This window comes from Amia ocellicauda, chromosome 6 (genome assembly GCF_036373705.1).
Source record: "Amia ocellicauda isolate fAmiCal2 chromosome 6, fAmiCal2.hap1, whole genome shotgun sequence".
NCBI lineage: Eukaryota > Metazoa > Chordata > Actinopteri > Amiiformes > Amiidae > Amia > Amia ocellicauda.
The window spans coordinates 39314029-39331653 of record NC_089855.1 but is presented as its reverse complement, the minus strand read 5'-3'; the positions used below and the strand labels follow the sequence as shown (position 1 = coordinate 39331653).

General features: G+C 40.7%; 1 protein-coding gene across 1 annotated transcript in view; it reads right to left on the bottom strand.

Moving 5' to 3' along the window:
* Positions 1-22: 22 nt before the first annotated feature.
* LOC136751466 (cytohesin-3) overlaps positions 23-17625 on the bottom strand; it is a 53220-nt gene continuing 35617 nt past the window's right edge. The window contains exons 6-13 of the mRNA XM_066707110.1: positions 16352-16432; positions 14715-14827; positions 12955-13103; positions 10671-10782; positions 10037-10113; positions 8296-8367; positions 3315-3469; positions 23-3077 (exon numbers count right to left, since the gene is read on the bottom strand). Coding sequence (XP_066563207.1) covers positions 2972-3077; positions 3315-3469; positions 8296-8367; positions 10037-10113; positions 10671-10782; positions 12955-13103; positions 14715-14827; positions 16352-16432 — 865 coding nt within the window. The 3' untranslated portion in view covers positions 23-2971. The remainder of the gene's footprint in view (positions 3078-3314; positions 3470-8295; positions 8368-10036; positions 10114-10670; positions 10783-12954; positions 13104-14714; positions 14828-16351; positions 16433-17625) is intronic.

Here is a 17625-nt window from a genome sequence, read left to right as displayed (position 1 = left end):
ACGTTTACAGCCTTATTCCAAAATTGATTAAATTCCTTATTTTCCTAAAAATTCTACAAACAATACCCCATAATGACAACGTGAAAGAAGTTTGTTTGAAATCTATTTTATTAAAAATAAAAAACAAAAAGTTTCACAGCCTTTGCCATGACACTCAAAATTGAGCTCACTGCATCCTGTTTCCAATGATCATCCTTGAGATGTTTCTACAACTTGATTGGAGTCCACCTGTGGTAAATTCAGTTGATTGGACATGATTTGGAAAGGCACACACCTGTCTATATAAGGTCCTGTCAGAGCACAAACCAAGCCATGAATTTCAAGGAATTGCCTGTAGACCTCTGAGACAGGATTGTATCGAGGCACAGATCTGGGGAAGGGTACAGAAACATTTCTGCAGCATTGAAGGTCCCAATGAGCACAGTGGCCTCCATCATCCGTAAATGGAAGAAGTTTGGAACCACCAGGACTCTTCCTAGAGCTGGCTGCCCGGCCAAACTGAGCGATCGGGGGAGAAGGGCCTTAGTCAGGAAGGTGACCAAGAACCCGATGGTCGCTCTGACAGAGCTCCAGCGTGTCTCTGTGGAGAGAGGAGAACCTTCCAGAAGAACAACCATCTCTGCAGCACTCCACCAATCAGGCCTGTATGGTAGAGAGGCCAGATGGAAGCCACTCCTCCATAAAAGGCACATGACAGCACGCCTGGAGTTTGCCCAAAGGCACCTGAAGGACTCTGACCATGAGAAACAAAATTCTCTGGTCTGATGAAACAAATATTGAACTCTTTGGCCTGAATGGCAAGTGTCATGTCTGGAGGAAACCAGGCACCACTCATCACCTGGCCAATACCATCCCTACAGTGAAGCATGGTGGTGGCAGCATCATGCTGTGGGGATGTTTTTCAGCGGCAGGAACTGGGAGACTAGTCAGGATCAAGGGAAAGATGAATGCAGCAATGTTCAGAGACATCCTTGATGAAAACCTGCTCCAGAGCGCTCTGGACCTCAGACTGGGGTTAATCTTCCAACAGGACAATGACTCTAAGCACACAGTCAAGATAACAAAGGAGTGGCTACAGAACAACTCTGTGAATGTCCTTGAGTAGCCCAGCCAGAGACCAGACTTGAACCCGATTGAACATCTCTGGAGAGATCTGAAAATGGCTGTGCACCAATGCTCCCCATCCAACCTGATGGAGCTTGAGAGGTCCTGCAAAGAAGAATGGGAGAAACTGCCCAAAAATAGGTGTGCCAAGCTTGTAGTATCATACTCAAAAATACCTGAGGCTGTAATTGATGCCAAAGGTGCTTCAACATAGTATTGAGCAAAGGCTGTGAATACTTATGTACATGTGCTTCTTTTGTTTTTTATTTTTAATAAATTTGCAAAGATTTCAAACAAACTTCTTTCACATTGTCATTATGGGTTTATTGTTTTGTAGAATTTTGAGGAAAATAATGAATTTAATCCATTTTGGAATAAGGCTGTAACATAACAAAATGTGGAAAAAGTGAAGCGCTGTGAATACTTTCCGGATGCACTGTATATACTCAGATGAGTGAATGAATGCAGAGGTTTTTGGTGTCTAAAATTAAGCACCAGGAGAAACAAGTGAAACTTCAATGTGTACGGTGTTGTTGTTTTCTCGTCTTTGGTAACATACTGCTGTTTTGTCAAATTCATTCAAAGTCAAATTAATAAAAATGCATTTTCAATATATATTTTACTAATGCAGCTCATCTACATATTTATATAGTGTGTAATCTTGAGTGGATCTTGCGTTTATCAGGCTGTGATCATGCTTTATTTAGAGGCCCCCAAATAAGCTATCAATCCCTAGACTATACCCTGACTATAAATATGTGTATTGAACCTGTTGCTTCCATCATGACTACAAGACCACCTTCAAATTCTACCTTTGTGTTATGTGTTTTACTTGGTAAGCCGAATAATGGCCCAAGGCTAGCTAGGGACTACAAGCAAGTGTTATCAACGGCCACCCACTGGTTGGGGTGGTATATCATAGGAAATATGTATCAGGGTGGTCATACTGAAATGCATGGTGATGCACAAGGAGCAGAAGGTGATTGATGGTTATCCTGAGCTGAGTCACAGTCTCTGGAATGCACTTTTAAAGATCAGATCTCCTGAACACAACAAGGTATCTATGTGGCAGTGTGTATCTCACATTTGCAGTTGAACAGGATATTGAGGGGAAGAAGGAACAGAAACGGCTGATACTTAAGAACATTGCCGGGCCCAATTCTGCCAATCCAATTTGGGACAGTTTTTTCACCACCAGCACGTATTTTCAATCAGTGATCAAACAGAGATAGATTCAATACTCAATAATGTATGAAGTTAGGCTGATCTCTGTCTCTCTCTCTGTGCCTTTCTGTTTCTGTTTCTCTCTCGCTCTCTTTATCGCTCTGCCTCTTTCCCTATCTCTCTGTCTGTTTCTCTTTTGGGTATACAGTGAATAAAACACTGCTGCCTTACAGAGGATCCCAGGGGAGGAAGAGAAGCAATTCTGACCACAAGAGTGTAAATGCTACAAAGACGGACAAACAGGCAAAAAGAAGAACCAAACATCTATAGAAGAACCAAACATCTATAGAAGAACCAAACATCTATAGAAGAACCAATGAGATTAAGGGGGGAGAATTGACCTAAGGATTCCAAACCAAGGGAAGGGTCGACCATATGCAAAGGATGACTGCAGGGTCAACAAGGACCAAAGGACACCGGCTGAGATGAAGAGCAAGATTGAAAACTGGTTGCTTCCTTATAGTAAAAGTGGTGGGGGTCAGGAACAGGCTGCCCCCCACCCCCCCAGCCAAGGCTTTTCATGCAGATTCCCTGGGAGTCTGAAGTTAGCAGTGGCTAGATGTGATCCTCAGAGCAATAAGATGTTGAGACCAAAACCAGCGAGAGATTGTGGAGGACTGGAGCCACCCTCTACCGGGGCATTTCAGATGCTCTTCTGTTCTACTGCTTCAGTGTCAGGGACCTGGTTGATGACTTTCTTCTTCCGAACTGAGACGAGGTCATAGAAAGGATCCTTGGTGATGCTGGCCCTAGGGGACAAGACCAAATGGAGGGTTGGCATTCAGAAAAAATATTGAAGATCCTGGCATCTCAACTTGGCAGAATCTGTCTATAACCATGACACGCAGATCCACTACACACTCCCCGTTAAAATCTCAGCCATCATCACAGCTATAGCCCCATCACAATCACTATCACTATTACAATCATACTTACAATCACTAACATCACAATTCCAACCTCAACAGAAGAACCACTTTCCTCACCGGATAGATTTGATCCAATCATCCCTCTCGTCAGCGGTGGAGGCGGAGATTTTGTAAGACTGGTGTTTCCCCACAACCACACGGCCATCCGTCTCTGTCTTGCAAGCCTTGATCTTCTGACCCTTGCTGTTGGGGTTGTAGAGCTCCAGGCAGTACTGTGAAAAAACAAACAAACACAGCACACAAAAAAGACGTGAGTCTTACACCCAAGCTTTTTATAAGGTTGTCACCCGATCCTCGAGATTCTACATGCATTGAAGCGCCTAGTAGAATAATTTTGTATGCAATCGAGGTGAGGGGGGCCGCCCCTGTAGCTCCCGGATACAAAGGCACATGCATTGAGCCTTCACAATTTAGCCCCCCATTGTAGTCTATGGAACAACTACCGCAAATCCCCGCCAGAGGCATAAAAATGCTGCTTTCCTGGCCCCCGAGAAGCTGGCATTCACTTGCTTCAGCCTTACATCTCGCAGCTTGCAGGTGCCGCACACAGCATGCTTTAGCCATCCTGCATTTTGATTGCGCTGTATCTGTCAGAGATATATGAAATCACACCCTGTTTATAGTCAGAGAGTGAGAGATGCAAACACGTGCAGATATTCCAATATTGCTAGCTATATCAATAACATTACATTAATACATACATAATATAATTGGGTGAGGTGAAATAGATTCATACATAGTCATATAGATATATAGACATTTATCGTTACATCGAGACATTCAGATAGAGAGAGAGAACCTCTACTACAGTGTAAAGGGTTACTCTAACAGTGGAGGAGCACTACTTTGTTAAAGTTATTGACGAATGTAATTATTGGCTGATTTTAATGTTTTAATTATGCATTAGTGTAATTATTGGTATTTTAAAAATAACTTTCTGAGGTGTTCTATTTGTATGAAATGGTCCAAAATATGGGCTACCATTTAAATCACTACATAGCTTCAAACTTCAGGAATATACACCGATCAGCCATAACATTATGACCACTGACAGGTGATGTAAATAACACTGATAATCTCGTTATCATGGGACCTGTCAGTGGGTGGGATATATTAGGCAGCAAGAGAACATTTTGTCCTCAAAGTTGATGTTTTAGAAGCAGGAAAAATGGGCAAGCGTAAGGATCTGAGCGACTTTGACAAGGGCCAAATTGTGATGGCTAGACGACTGGGTCAGAGCATCTCCAAAACTGCAGCTCTTGTGGGGTGTTCCCAGTCTGCAGTGGTCAGTACCTATCAAAAGTGGTCCAAGGAAGGAAAAGTGGTGAACCGGCGACAGGGTCATGGGTGGCCAAGGCTCACTGATGCACGTGGGAAGCAAAGGCTGGCCTGTGTGGTCCGATCCAACAGACAAGCTACTGTAGCTCAAATTGCTGAAAAAGTTAATGCTGGTTCTGATAGAAAGGCATCAGAACACACAGTGCATCGCAGTTTGTTGCGTATGGGGCTGCGTAGCTGCAGACCAGTCAGGGTGCCCATGCTGACCCCTGTCCACTGCCAAAAGCGCCAACAATGGGCACATGAGCATCAGAACTGGACCACAGAGCAATGGAAGAAGGTGGCCTGGTCTGATGAATCACGAGTTCAAGGTGTTGACCAAATTCCCCAGATCTCAATCCAATCGAGCATCTGTGGGATGTGCTGGCCAAACAAGTCCGATCCATGGAGGCCCCACCTCACAACTTACAGGACTTAAAGGATCTGCTGCTAACGTCTTGGTGCCAGATACCACAGCACACCTTCAGAGGTCTAGTGGAGTCCATGCCCCGACGGGTCAGGGCTGTTTTGGCGGCAAAAGGGAGACCTACACAATATTAGGCAGGTGGTCATAATGTTATGGCTGATATACATATATGCCCTCGTTGCGATTGTGCCCCTTGAGAGTCCATTGTAAATCTGCTGCTGATTCATCCACACATCCCCCACCACATCCCTGTCGTGGAGAATCGACCACTCGGTTACACAAACAAACACTGTGGGACAATGATATGTAAAATATGCAGTAGTAGGACAATTAACTACACAATAATAATAATAATAATAATAATAATAATAATAATAATAATAATAATAATAGGATTTGGGGCATTTCACCTTCTACAGTGCACAATATAATGAAAAGATTCAAGTAATCCGGTCAAATCTCAGTGCGTAAAGGGCAAGGCCAAAAAACACTTCTGAATGCGCGTGATCTCCGATCCCTCAGACGTCACTGTCTTAAAAACCGTCATGAGTCTGAAATGGATATCCTGACATGGGCTTGGGAATACCTTGGTAAACCCTTTTCAGTCAACACCATTCGCAGCTGCATCCACAGATACAAGTTAAGGCTTTACTATGCAAAGCAGAAGCCATACATCAACATTGTCCAGAAGCGCCGCTGACTTCTCTGGGCTCGATCTCATCTGAGATGGACAGTAGCACAGTAGAATCGTGTTTTGTTGTCCAACGAGTCAACATTTCAAATAGTTTTTGGACAAAACAGCCGTTGTGTTCTCCGGGCCAAAGAGGAAAAGGACCACCCAAGCTGTTATCAGCGTCAGGTCCAAAAGCCAGCGTCTGTAATGGTATGGGGGTATGTCAGTGCCCATGGCATGGGTAACTTGCACATCTGTGAATGCAGAAAGATATGTACACATTTTGGAGCAACATATGCTGCCATCCAGACGTCGTCTTTTCCAGGGAATTCCCTGCATTTTCCAGCAGGACAACACCAAACCACATTCTGCCCAGAATACAAGCGCATGGTTGTGCTAGCATGGCCTGCCTACAGTCCTGACCTGTCTCCGATTGAGAATGTGTGGCGCATTATGAAGCACAAAATAAGGCAACAAAGGCCCCGTACAGTTGCGCAGCTGAAGAAATGCATAATGGATGAATGGGGGAAAATTCTGCTTGCTAAACTTAACAAACGGGTATCTTCAGTGCCCAGATGCTTAATAAGTGTTATTAAAATAAAAGGTGATGTTACACAGTGGTAAACAGTCGACTATCCAAACTTTTTTGGAGTGTGTTGCAGTCATCAGATTTGAAATGAGTGTATATTTTCAAAATAAATTAAATAACATAAAATAATGTGTTAATAATGTGTTTTCAATATAGTACAGGGTGAATTGAATTTTCAAATGACTTTTTTTTTTTTTTTTTTTGCATTTTTCATACTGTCCCAACTTTTTCGGAATTGGGGTTGTACTCTTGACATACACAATAGGGCATCAATGGTAGACTTTGGATGGAAAACAGGGACGTGCATAGGGGAGGGCAGAGGCCGTTACTAGCCACTGCTGATTTGCCCGACAATTCATCCATAGCCCCGCACTATAGTCTAACCCCCCCTTGTTTGAGTCACTGCACTGCATGAACCTGTACTCATTCTATTACAATGTCTTACTTAAATACACTACATATACATACAGAAATAAATACACAAATGTATTAATAAAGGCTCCTTCAAGACATCACATGTTCAAACTGTAGCCTAACAATTTGCCCCTCGATGGGATCAAATGAAAGGTGACAAATGGAGAGCTGTAATACACGGAACTGAGAGAATAAGGATAAAGCAAGCGAATAGCGGAGCCCATGGGCTAAAGCATGCCGTGTGCGGCACCTGGAAGCTGTGAGATGTAAAGCTTAAGCAAGGGAATATTGGCTTCTGGAAATTAGGAGCCGGTGGGTTAAAGCATGGCGTGTGCGGCACCTGGAAGTTGCGAGATGTAAGGCTTAAGCAAGTGCATATCGTCTTCTGGAAACTAGGGCCTTATGGGTTAAAGCATGGCGGGGGCAGCACCTAGGAGCTGAAAGAAGTCAGATTGAAGCAGGTATATTTCGGCTTCTGGGGCGGCGCCTCTAGTTTCCATACAGGGCACAATACCATCAAAATGAACCTGTCCTCATTATTTTATTTTATATTCATACAGAAATAAATACACAAATGTATAAATAAACGCTCCTTCACGACATCACGTTTAAAATGTTGCCTATCAATTCACCTCTCCATGGGATCAAATGAAGCGACAAATGCAGCGCTGTATACAAAACTGAGAGAATAAGGATGATGCAAGTGAATAGCGGCTTCTGGAAGTGCGGAGCCCATGGGCAAAAGCATGCCGTGTGTAGCACCTGGAAGCTGCGAAATGTAAGGCTGAAACAAGAGCATATCGGCTTCTGTAAGAGTGGAGCAGGAGGGCTAAAGCACGCCGTGTGCGGCACCTGGAAGCTGCAAGATGTAAGGCTGGAGCAAGTGAATGTCAGCTTCTCAGGTGCCGGGAAAGCATAGGATAAAGCAGCGTTTTTATGCCTCTGGCGGGGATTTGCTGTAGTTGTTCCATAGACAACAAGTGGGACTAAATCGTGAAGGCTCAATGTGTGTGCCTTTGTCTCTTGGAGCAGGGGCAGCCCCCCCTTGCCTCAATTGCATACAAATTTCTTCTACTAGGTGCTTCGATGCATGTAGAATCTCGAGGATCGGGTGAAATTGTCTAGTACCCCAAAATGCCTGGCCACCACCATAACAATGACAATGACCCCCCTTGTCTAGGTGATTGCAACACATACAAATATTGGATTATGACACATCATTATGCTGTTTCTACATTTTATTCAGAGCACTGTAACCAGACCTGGGGCTCAATTATAATTCCAATTCCAATTCAAGCAAGCTTTGTGCATCTGAGTCACAATGGAAGTTCAGTGACATTGTGTTATATAGCCCTTGTGTTGACGTTAATTGCATATTGTAATGGTCAGTAAGCAAAGTGTGACAATGCGGTCAAATAGACTCGACTGGATCTGACGTGTAATTGTTCCATTATAGTTTGCACAATTGTAAGTGTAATTGACCAAAGGACCGAGTGTAACATATCTTAGTGTTAAAAATAGCAAATCAATGGAGGGGTAGACAGAATTGTACCCCTTTATTACAATTAAGGTTGTGAATTGAAACTGCTATTAAAGTAAATTTGCTTCACAGACTTACTGGCTTGCGAGGGTCCACAACCTCTCTAACACACAGGTTTTCAAGGGGAATGATCCCTCTGGGCTCCTTATCCTGTGTAGGAAGAAGATATGTTAAGTACTGGTACGGTTGCCCATTGAGACATGACAAAATAATAATAATAATAATAATAATAATAATAATAATAATAATAATAATAATAATAATAATAAAATATATATAGAGATTGCAAAATATTTCTTCTCAGGATGTTGGGGATTTCTCAGTTGAGCAATTAAAACTGTGGCAAGATTCCACACATTAAAAGAACTATCAAATTCCACAAAACAGAAATACATTTAAAATACAGAGAATGTCAACTTTATTTTAAGTTAAATTATAAAAATTAACAAAATATACTGTACCTATGCATGCAAAAAAATACAATTGTGCTGAATTTTTATTGTAATTCCAGCGCCTGCTGTGTTATAATCAGATAACATTAGCGACACCATGTGGTAAGTGTTAATACATTTCTGCAACATTTTTCCTGTCATATTTGTCCAAACTAAATGTAAATGTTTGAAACCTGTTTGAACTTGTTTCGCTTGTTCACAAAGGATCGTTGGTTTCTGAACTGTTTGCTAAAAATTTGAAGATAATATTCTGTGGGATTTCAGGATTAAATACCTGTCCTCTCTAGATCACAAGATCATTTATTTTACATCAATATTCCAGAGTTCACAACTTACATAGATATAGATGAATGCAATATTACTTATTACTATTATCTTGAAAGAAAATGTTTAAACCTGAGACAGAGAGAAAGAGAATGTTTATGGACTTTGACTACTCTTTAGGGATTGGACCGGCTGCTATTGATTGTGTTCGTGTTTATGTATAGAGAAGGACCTGTAAATTATGTATAGTTAGGCTCAAGAGGAGCAATGATTTTGTTTAGTTTTTCTGCTTGTCTCTTGGTTTGAGCACTGTTAAATACAATTGCAGTTATTTTTCCATAATCTGCCTGTGAGCCCTGACAGTGCTAGATCTACCCACTTCACTGTCACAGAAGGTAGAAGGAGAGAGTGAATGGGGGAGGGAGAGAAAGATAGGCGGTATGGGTTTAAGTCTAGAGTTAAGGAACAAAGGGTGAGAGACAGAGAGATAGAGAGAGAGAAAGAGAGAGAGGGAGAGATAGCAGTATGGATTAGTAGTTACAGCTGAGAGACTTTAGCATGGGAGAGAGTGAAGGAGAAGGAGGGAGAGACTGGAAGAGAGACACAGAAAGAGAGCCAAGGACAAGAGAAACTGGAGAGAGGGACTGTTCTTTTAGTTTGGGTGTGTGGCTTATTGGTGTGTGCAATCTTGTTTCACTGTCTATGGCACTTATTAAATCCAAAGTGATGTCACAAACGATTGCATGATTTTGCTAATTTTATCATGTGTACACTGTTTTTTTTTATTGTTGTGTATTGTTGTTTGGTTTTGGAGCGTGGTTTAGTTTAGCCAGTTGGATTTGTTTTGATGTATATGATTATTAAAATGATTATTACAATGAGAGAGAGACCCTCATAAAACAGTACAGTTCAATACTCTTTGTGTATCCTTAAGTGTACATTATATTTATGGTTTACCTAATTGTACTTCTTTTCATAAAGGGAGATACCTATTAAACAAAAGATTGTAGAGGTGTGGGTGTCTGTGTGTATTTGTGTGAGAGAGAGAGTGTGTGTGTGTGTATGTGTGTGTGTGTGTGTTGTTATATAGGCAAGAAACATACTGTTGTGTACTCAAAGTAGTAGAGGCAGCTGTCAGTCAGAATAAACCATCTTCTCTTCCAGGTTTTAACTCTTCCACCTGGGGAGAAAAAAACAGGAAGTGTAAAGAGAAGAGAAACTAAAACAAAAACATACAATGACTTCAATTTTATTGCTGTTTTCTGCCTTGATTTGTTTCTCCTGGCTTATAGGATTGCAACTTTGTGAAACACAGCCTTGGCACCATGCTCTCTCGAGTTTGTTCAAGCCACGTTGCTGCAGAAAACAATATGGCCGCCTTGTATCAATCAACCAACCGGGTCCTGCCCACAAATCCATAGCCAAATCTTCTCTCCAGTCAACGGAGCTAAACCCAAACCCACTTGGTGAATATGTGTGAGAAAAGGATATTATTGAAAGTAATTGGATGCAATGACAGAGAAAATAACTAAAGAACAGTATAGAATATTATTTTTGTGAGAAACAGTGCTGTCAATCTAAATTCTAATTTCTATGGCTTTTTAATAGAGAAATAAAATACACATATACAGCACCATTAAAGCTGTAGGAAAATCACAGACAGTGAATTTATTGTTGAATCTGTAACTTTTAAACAGTGGAGTTAGGAATTAGCTGAAAACCATCTGTATTTCTCACCAAGTTTGAGCAGCCAGCCTTCCCTGTCGGGGTTGAAGAAGGTATGGGTGAGATCATTGCCGTCGTCTTCTGGGATTTTGAATGGCTCATTGTGGATACTCTCGTACAGTTTCTGCATGGGACGGAAGAGATGAGAAAACAGGGTTGGAGAACAAGGTGGTATGAAGTTGAATTGAAACCAAGGAGACTACCCAGCTGACACATTTTATTCTGGCAGCATTGTTGTGAGGTTGGAGTTTAGTTGTATTTTGGTTCTGACAAAGATAATGTGAGGAAAAACATTATAAAAACTGATGTAATTTGTAAATGTTTTTTCTTCTCAATATTTTAGAACATTTCTATTGCCACAACATCACAGTGTTCCGTGTTCACTTTATTACAATGTTGCCAAAAAGTTATTTGGTTAGCTGGGTAAGGGCTAGCTAGACCAAATCAAGAGTTTTCACTAACCGCCACTCATACATTACAAATACATACCTAGCAGTGGTTTAATAAATTATTGGAAGCCACTTTCTAATACTAATAATTCTGAAACAAATAAATTGCAATTCATGTGTAGGTCGATGTTGTAGCGACCAGCATATTGTGTTGGTTTTATAAATAAGAATTCATATAAAGTGGTGCTTCTTTAATTCTCCAGATCTCTGAACCTCTCTGAATCTCTGATCAGTCCTAGCAGGCCCTAAAATACATGTGCTGTGTTGCCTCTAAAATCCATGGTTTACGGTGGGTACGGACATCTTGATAGAAAATTATCGTTCAGGTCTCAGCCAGCTTGGCCACAGTTTGACACTTTCTAACACAATTGAGATCTATGATTCTGTTCTGGAAGGTATCAATTGCCCCCACAGCATGTCATAATCAAAGAAGTCAAAATGTTGTAAATCTCCTGACAGCTACCTGATGATCAGCAGGCGCTATATCTATCCCAAGTGGGATCCACCAATGAGGAACGTACCATGAGTACCACTGCTGGAAGTAAACATCTCTCCCGAACCGTTGTACCCAACACTAACATATAAGGTTAGGGTTTGGGTAACAGTATTGCATATTAAGTATCTCTTAAATAGGATATTGTCACTTTTAGAATCATTAATAATCAAAAGTAACTTTTGTCCTTATGTCATGAAATTGATCTAACTGACCATTTAATCTACTATTTTAGTAATTTTGCATAGTCAGTGTACTTTGTTTCATAATAAGAGTTGTTTGCATCTTTTTAACTTGTGTTTGTGTCTGATCTATTCTAATGAAACGAGCGATACTGGTAAAAAAAAGAAGACTTACATAATTGGGGGAAACCAACTCTTACTATAAAAAGCAATACAACATGTTGATATGGTCTAGAACAAAGTTTCTTTTGTTATTGTAGAAATCTGATAATTGGAGTGTGCATTGTCATGTTAACGGTTGAGTTAACCCAGTACACTGCGGGTGTGATTTGGGGTTAATTTAAAGTTGATGTATAAACTACCATAAGTTTTTTTTTTTTTCTCAGTGAAATGTTTTTCTCACATCAGTGCCTAATGGTTTACTTTTACATTTTGAATATTGCTCTTTTAATCAGTGAAGCACACTGTGGCAACCATGCAATGGACACTATTTCAAATAAAAATTGATTGATTGAAAACAGTGGGGAAACCTCATACAGTCAATCAAGCTATTCTAGTGAAGCATATCAAGAGATTAAATATTATGTTTATAATAACACTGCAACTACTGGCTAATTATAAAGTAACATCTAATAATGAACACATTAATGGTATTTCCTCTTAAACATTTTAATGGAAAGGTTTCCTTCAAACCAACCAAAAACTGATTTACAAATATTTGATGTAATCAAAATCCTAGTCAACACAAAATTGCATAAAATTGCTTTTGTTTATATTCTTCAGGGTGGACTGGTCTGCAAATATACCACATATTTTAAAGGTCCCTTGAATCAGATCTTGTAATATAAACCAAGTTGTAAAGACTTCAGGGTTGGCAGATGCACAGAGCTAGCTAGCTGCATTTTGATTAGTTTATTGTTAATCATCACACTGGGGCAAGAGACATAGGATACACCCTAACCATGAAAGAAGTCATGACACTTCCCCTCTACTGTCATGACCTTTTCTACCAGTATGTAAACACAGATATGGATCCTGTTATGTAGGGAGAGCTGTGCTTGAGCAATAAAATGAAACAAATATTACTCAGCAGAATATGGGTCCTAAACAAGTTTGTTATCATTGTTATATTGTGGGTGTCAAGATTTATATATCACACATTGAAATCTTACCATGAGTAAGTCACTGGGAAGGTCTCCCCCATTGTTGATGCCCCTGTTCATGCTGATGAATCTCTCCAAGGTGGTCTTGTCTTTGACGTTGTGGTTGTGTAAACTGGTGTTGAGCATGATGATGGCGAAGGACAGGATGTAGCAAGTGTCTGTGGAGACATGTGTGGAAAGAGTGTGTTACATCAGTGGTTCTGTGCTGTTGGCTCAGAACCATGGAGCAGAATGTAGGACTCAGAGTTTGTAAGTAGAGGGGTGTAGGGTCAAATCCCAGCTGAGACACATAGTATTGTATTCTTGAGGAAGATACCTGACCCAGATTTCTCAAAAAATAATAAATTGAATACATACAGTGAGGGAAAAAAGTATTTGATCCCCTGCTGATTTTGTATGTTTGCCCACTGACAAAGAAATGATCAGTCTATAATTTTAATGGTAGGTGTATTTTAACAGTGAGAGACAGAATAACAACAAAAAAATCCAGAAAAACGCATTTCAAAAAAGTTATAAATTGATTTGCATGTTAATGAGGGAAATAAGTATTTGACCTCTTCGATTTAGTACTTGGTGGCAAAACCCTTGTTGGCAATCACAGAGGTCAGATTGTAGTTGGCCACCAGGTTTGCACACATCTCAGGAGGGATTTTATCCCACTCCTCTTTGCAGATCCTCTCCAAGTCATTAAGGTTTCGAGGCTGACGTTTGGCAACTCGAACCTTTAGCTCCCTCCACAGATATTCTGGGATTAAGGTCTGGAGACTGGCTAGGCCACTCCAGGACTTTCAGTCCTTCACGGGGTAGTGTGTTACCAATTGTTTTCATGGTGACTATGGTCCCAGCTGCCTTGAGATCATTAACAAGATCCTCCCGTGTAGTTCTGGGCTGATTCCTCACCGTTCTCATGATCATTGAAACTCCACGAGGTGAGATCTTGCATGGAGCCCCAGACCGAGGGAGACTGACAGTTATTTTGTGTTTCTTCCATTTGCGAATAATCACACCAACTGTTGTCACCTTCTCACTAAGCTGCTTGGCGATGGTCTTGTAGCCCATTCCAGCCTTGTGTAGGTCTACAATCTTGTCCCTGACATCCTCGGACAGCTCTTTGGTCTTGGCCATGGTGGAGAGTTTGGAATCTGATTGATTGATTGCTTCTGTGGACAGGTGTTTTTTATACAGGTAATGAGCTGAGATTAGGAGCACTCCGTTTAAGAGAGTGCTCCTAATCTCAGCTCGTTACCTGTATAAAAGACACCTGGGAGCCAGAAATCTTGCTGATTGATAGGGGATCAAATGCTTATTTCCCTCATTAACATGCAAATCAATTTATAACTTTTTTGAAATGCGTTTTTCTGGATTTTTTTGTTGTTATTCTGTCTCTCACTGTTAAAATACACCTACCATTAAAATTATAGACTAATCATTTCTTTGTCAGTGGGCAAATTTACAAAATCAGCAGGGGATCAAATACTTTTGTCCCTCACTGTAGGTACCCTAAACTCTGGGAGATGGCTTTGACTTGAAAATGTGTTTGTGTTTACAAGCTTCTTCATTGTTTCTGTTTATAGTCAATTTCATAGATAATACAATGCCAGTTGCTTTCCTGATAATGAGAAGGAATGACCCCAAGATGAGAATGAAGAAAAATTAGCAAGGCTGTGCTAATCCTCTCTCTGTATCAACTAGTGTTTACGAACAGTGCAACATTTTACACTGATCTTAAGTGCGCTTCCCCCCAGTGTGGGGAAGACGGCATTGCTTACCGGTGGACTGGAAGACGCTGGGGTTGCAGTCGCAGTAGCGCGTGGCAAAGGCTTCCATCATCCGGTCAATCTTCTGGGCTTCTCCAGGTAGCCGGAAACTCCAGAGAAACTGCCTGAGGTGGACAGATAGACAGACAGGAAGAAATGCAGAGTTATCTTCTCTTTAAAACTTATAATTCATTTTGTGAGTGGGATACTCTACACTAAGGTCTGGACTCTCTGTGGTCAATAAATATCCCATAGCACTCCCCAAAACAGTTGGCAGTGTTTAACCCAGGTCCTTCTCTATCTGCCCAACCTTGATAAATCCCCCTGCAATTTTATTGGCTACATAACTCTTCCATTCTCCAGCTTATGGAATGGTATGGTATGGTAGGTTACAACCCAGGTTGGGGGCTACATAGCAGTTGTGGGAGCAGTGAGTCCCAACCTAATTGTAAGGCAGTTTGGGATCCTTTGGGATGAAAGGCACTATTTAAATGGAAGATACATTATTATTATTATCATTATTATTATTATTATTATTATTATTATTATTATTATTATTATTATTATTATTATTATTATTATTATTATTATTTATAATAATAACTCTCCAGTCTAGTTAGCAGTAACACTAAGGGCTTGATTAAATCAAAACATTGACCTACCCACTAATAGCAAACTTCAAACATGTATATCATAGCGGCTACATTTATGATTAAAAGAAAGTAACATCTAAGCCATAACTGGGTACACTTTTCAATTTTTTTATTGACGGGGGTTATGATTTCATCACAGACTAAGAGTAAGACTAAGCCCCCTAAGAAACTCCCAAATGAATTCCCACAAGCTGAAAACTGGGTTTACAATCTGAAACCTCACGCAGTAAACCCAGCCACTCCAAATGAAGTCGACCGAAATTAAGCCATTGCAATCCAGCCAAATAAACACTCAGTGAACACAGAGGTTAAAGACTGGTCCAGTTATGGTATGATTTCTAAATCATGCTTCTTCAAGTCTTCACTATAGGCCACATAGGAATGTGGAGTATTGGCTCGGGCTCCCTACTCTATGACAGAAGAATTGTGGGTTCCAATGCCAGCTAAGACACCACCAGTTTAATCACTGGACAAAGACACTCTCCCCAGATGTTTCTATTTCAAACTGTATAAATGGGCAGCCATGTAAATAGCTTGGATTAAAATTATGTTTTTCACTGTTATGTCACAACGGTTCTTAACACTCCTCCTGGGTGAGTCCCTGTGTCTGCTGGTTGTTGTTATTCCAACCCCAGTATTTGTCACCTACTAACCTGACCCACCTCCACCCGTTTAAGAGCTGAAAACAACCATCAAAGTTGAAAAGAAGGCAATCATAAGTTCAATTTAGAGGTCAGCTGGAATGGAAACCACATTTTCAGGCACAGGAAGTCCAGGGCCAGGGCTGGTAACCACTGTTATAACCATCACAAATAAATGCCAAAGTTCTTTTATTTTTTATTCAAGCCCACGAACCTGTTTTTTTCAAAAAGACTGACATACTGCATCCCTACAGCAAATACACTTATCCACACCTTACAGTGAACATGTAATTGTACCTTTGTGCATGTGTTTCCAGATTGGTGTGTGCAAGTGTATGTATATGTTTTCACCTACCTAAGTGCTTGGACAAGATTCAGGTCTGCAAACTCATGAAGATCCACAAAGGCTTTTAAAATGTTGAGGTGCATCTCTTCTCTGATGAAGGGGAAAATAAGAGAACAGGAAAATGTGAGCCTTTAAATGTCAAATGTTAGCTGTTTAGAAGTGTTTCAAACTCCTGTGGTTTGTATACTACCTGGAGACCCTTGCTGTTGTAACCCTAATACATCACCCTGTGACACTTGGGATCAGCATCAGAATGACACCTAAGAAGATGTGTGTGAGATTGTTGAGTGTTATTCCTTTGCTATTCCAGCATTAATTCAATAGGAATTCTCTAGCTCATAGGAAGGCCTAAGTTTTGAATTGGTCCCCACCTAATCAGGCTTTTCCATTGTGATTCTTTAATACTATTGCTGGTTAACTGATCAAGATTGTAATGAGCCCATGCACTATAGCATTAGGCGCTCATATTGGCATATATATTATCTCCCACTATCTCCTCTGCATGACTCCACCCCATTGCTATATACTTCAAAGTAACACACTGAGAAGACATGAAAATTTGAGATGTTAGAAGACTTAATAGTGCTATAAAGCAGAATGCTTATTTTTGTCATCAATACTCCTTTTTTATAATTACGTGGGCATATGCTGATCCTTTCCGGTCTGTGTGCTCAGACTACTACTTTGCCAGTAACCCCCTTTTGAACACTTGTTAATTTTGTATTACATATTAATACAAAATAACAATGTGTATCGGGTGGCACTGTGGTGTGGTGGTTAGCGCTTCTGCCTCACAGCTTCAGGAGACTATGTTTGAATCCCAACTCGTGGGGACTGTCTGTGTGGAGTTTGCATGTTCTCCCCATTTCTGTGTGGGTTTTCTCCGGGCACTCTGGTTTCCTCCCACCGTCCAAAGACATAAGGGTTAGGTTGATTGGTCTCTCTAAATTGCCCTGTGTGTTGCCCACTGATGGACTGGTATCCTGTCCTGGGTGTATTCCTGCCTTGTGCCCTATGCCTGCTGGGATCGGCTCTGGCTTCTCTGTGACCCTCACCAGGATAAGCAGTTTTGAAGATGGATGAATAATTCATATTTAGAAGTAAAACTTAGATTTTTAGTTTTTATTGACTACTAAAATTAAACATACATTTATTTTTTGCAAGTGCATAAGGTTTTGTATATATTTTTTATAAACAGTGAAACAAACATACAATACTTCCTTATTATTTCAGACATGCATCTCTGAACCCCTTGACAGTATAACCCTCACCCCTGATACTGC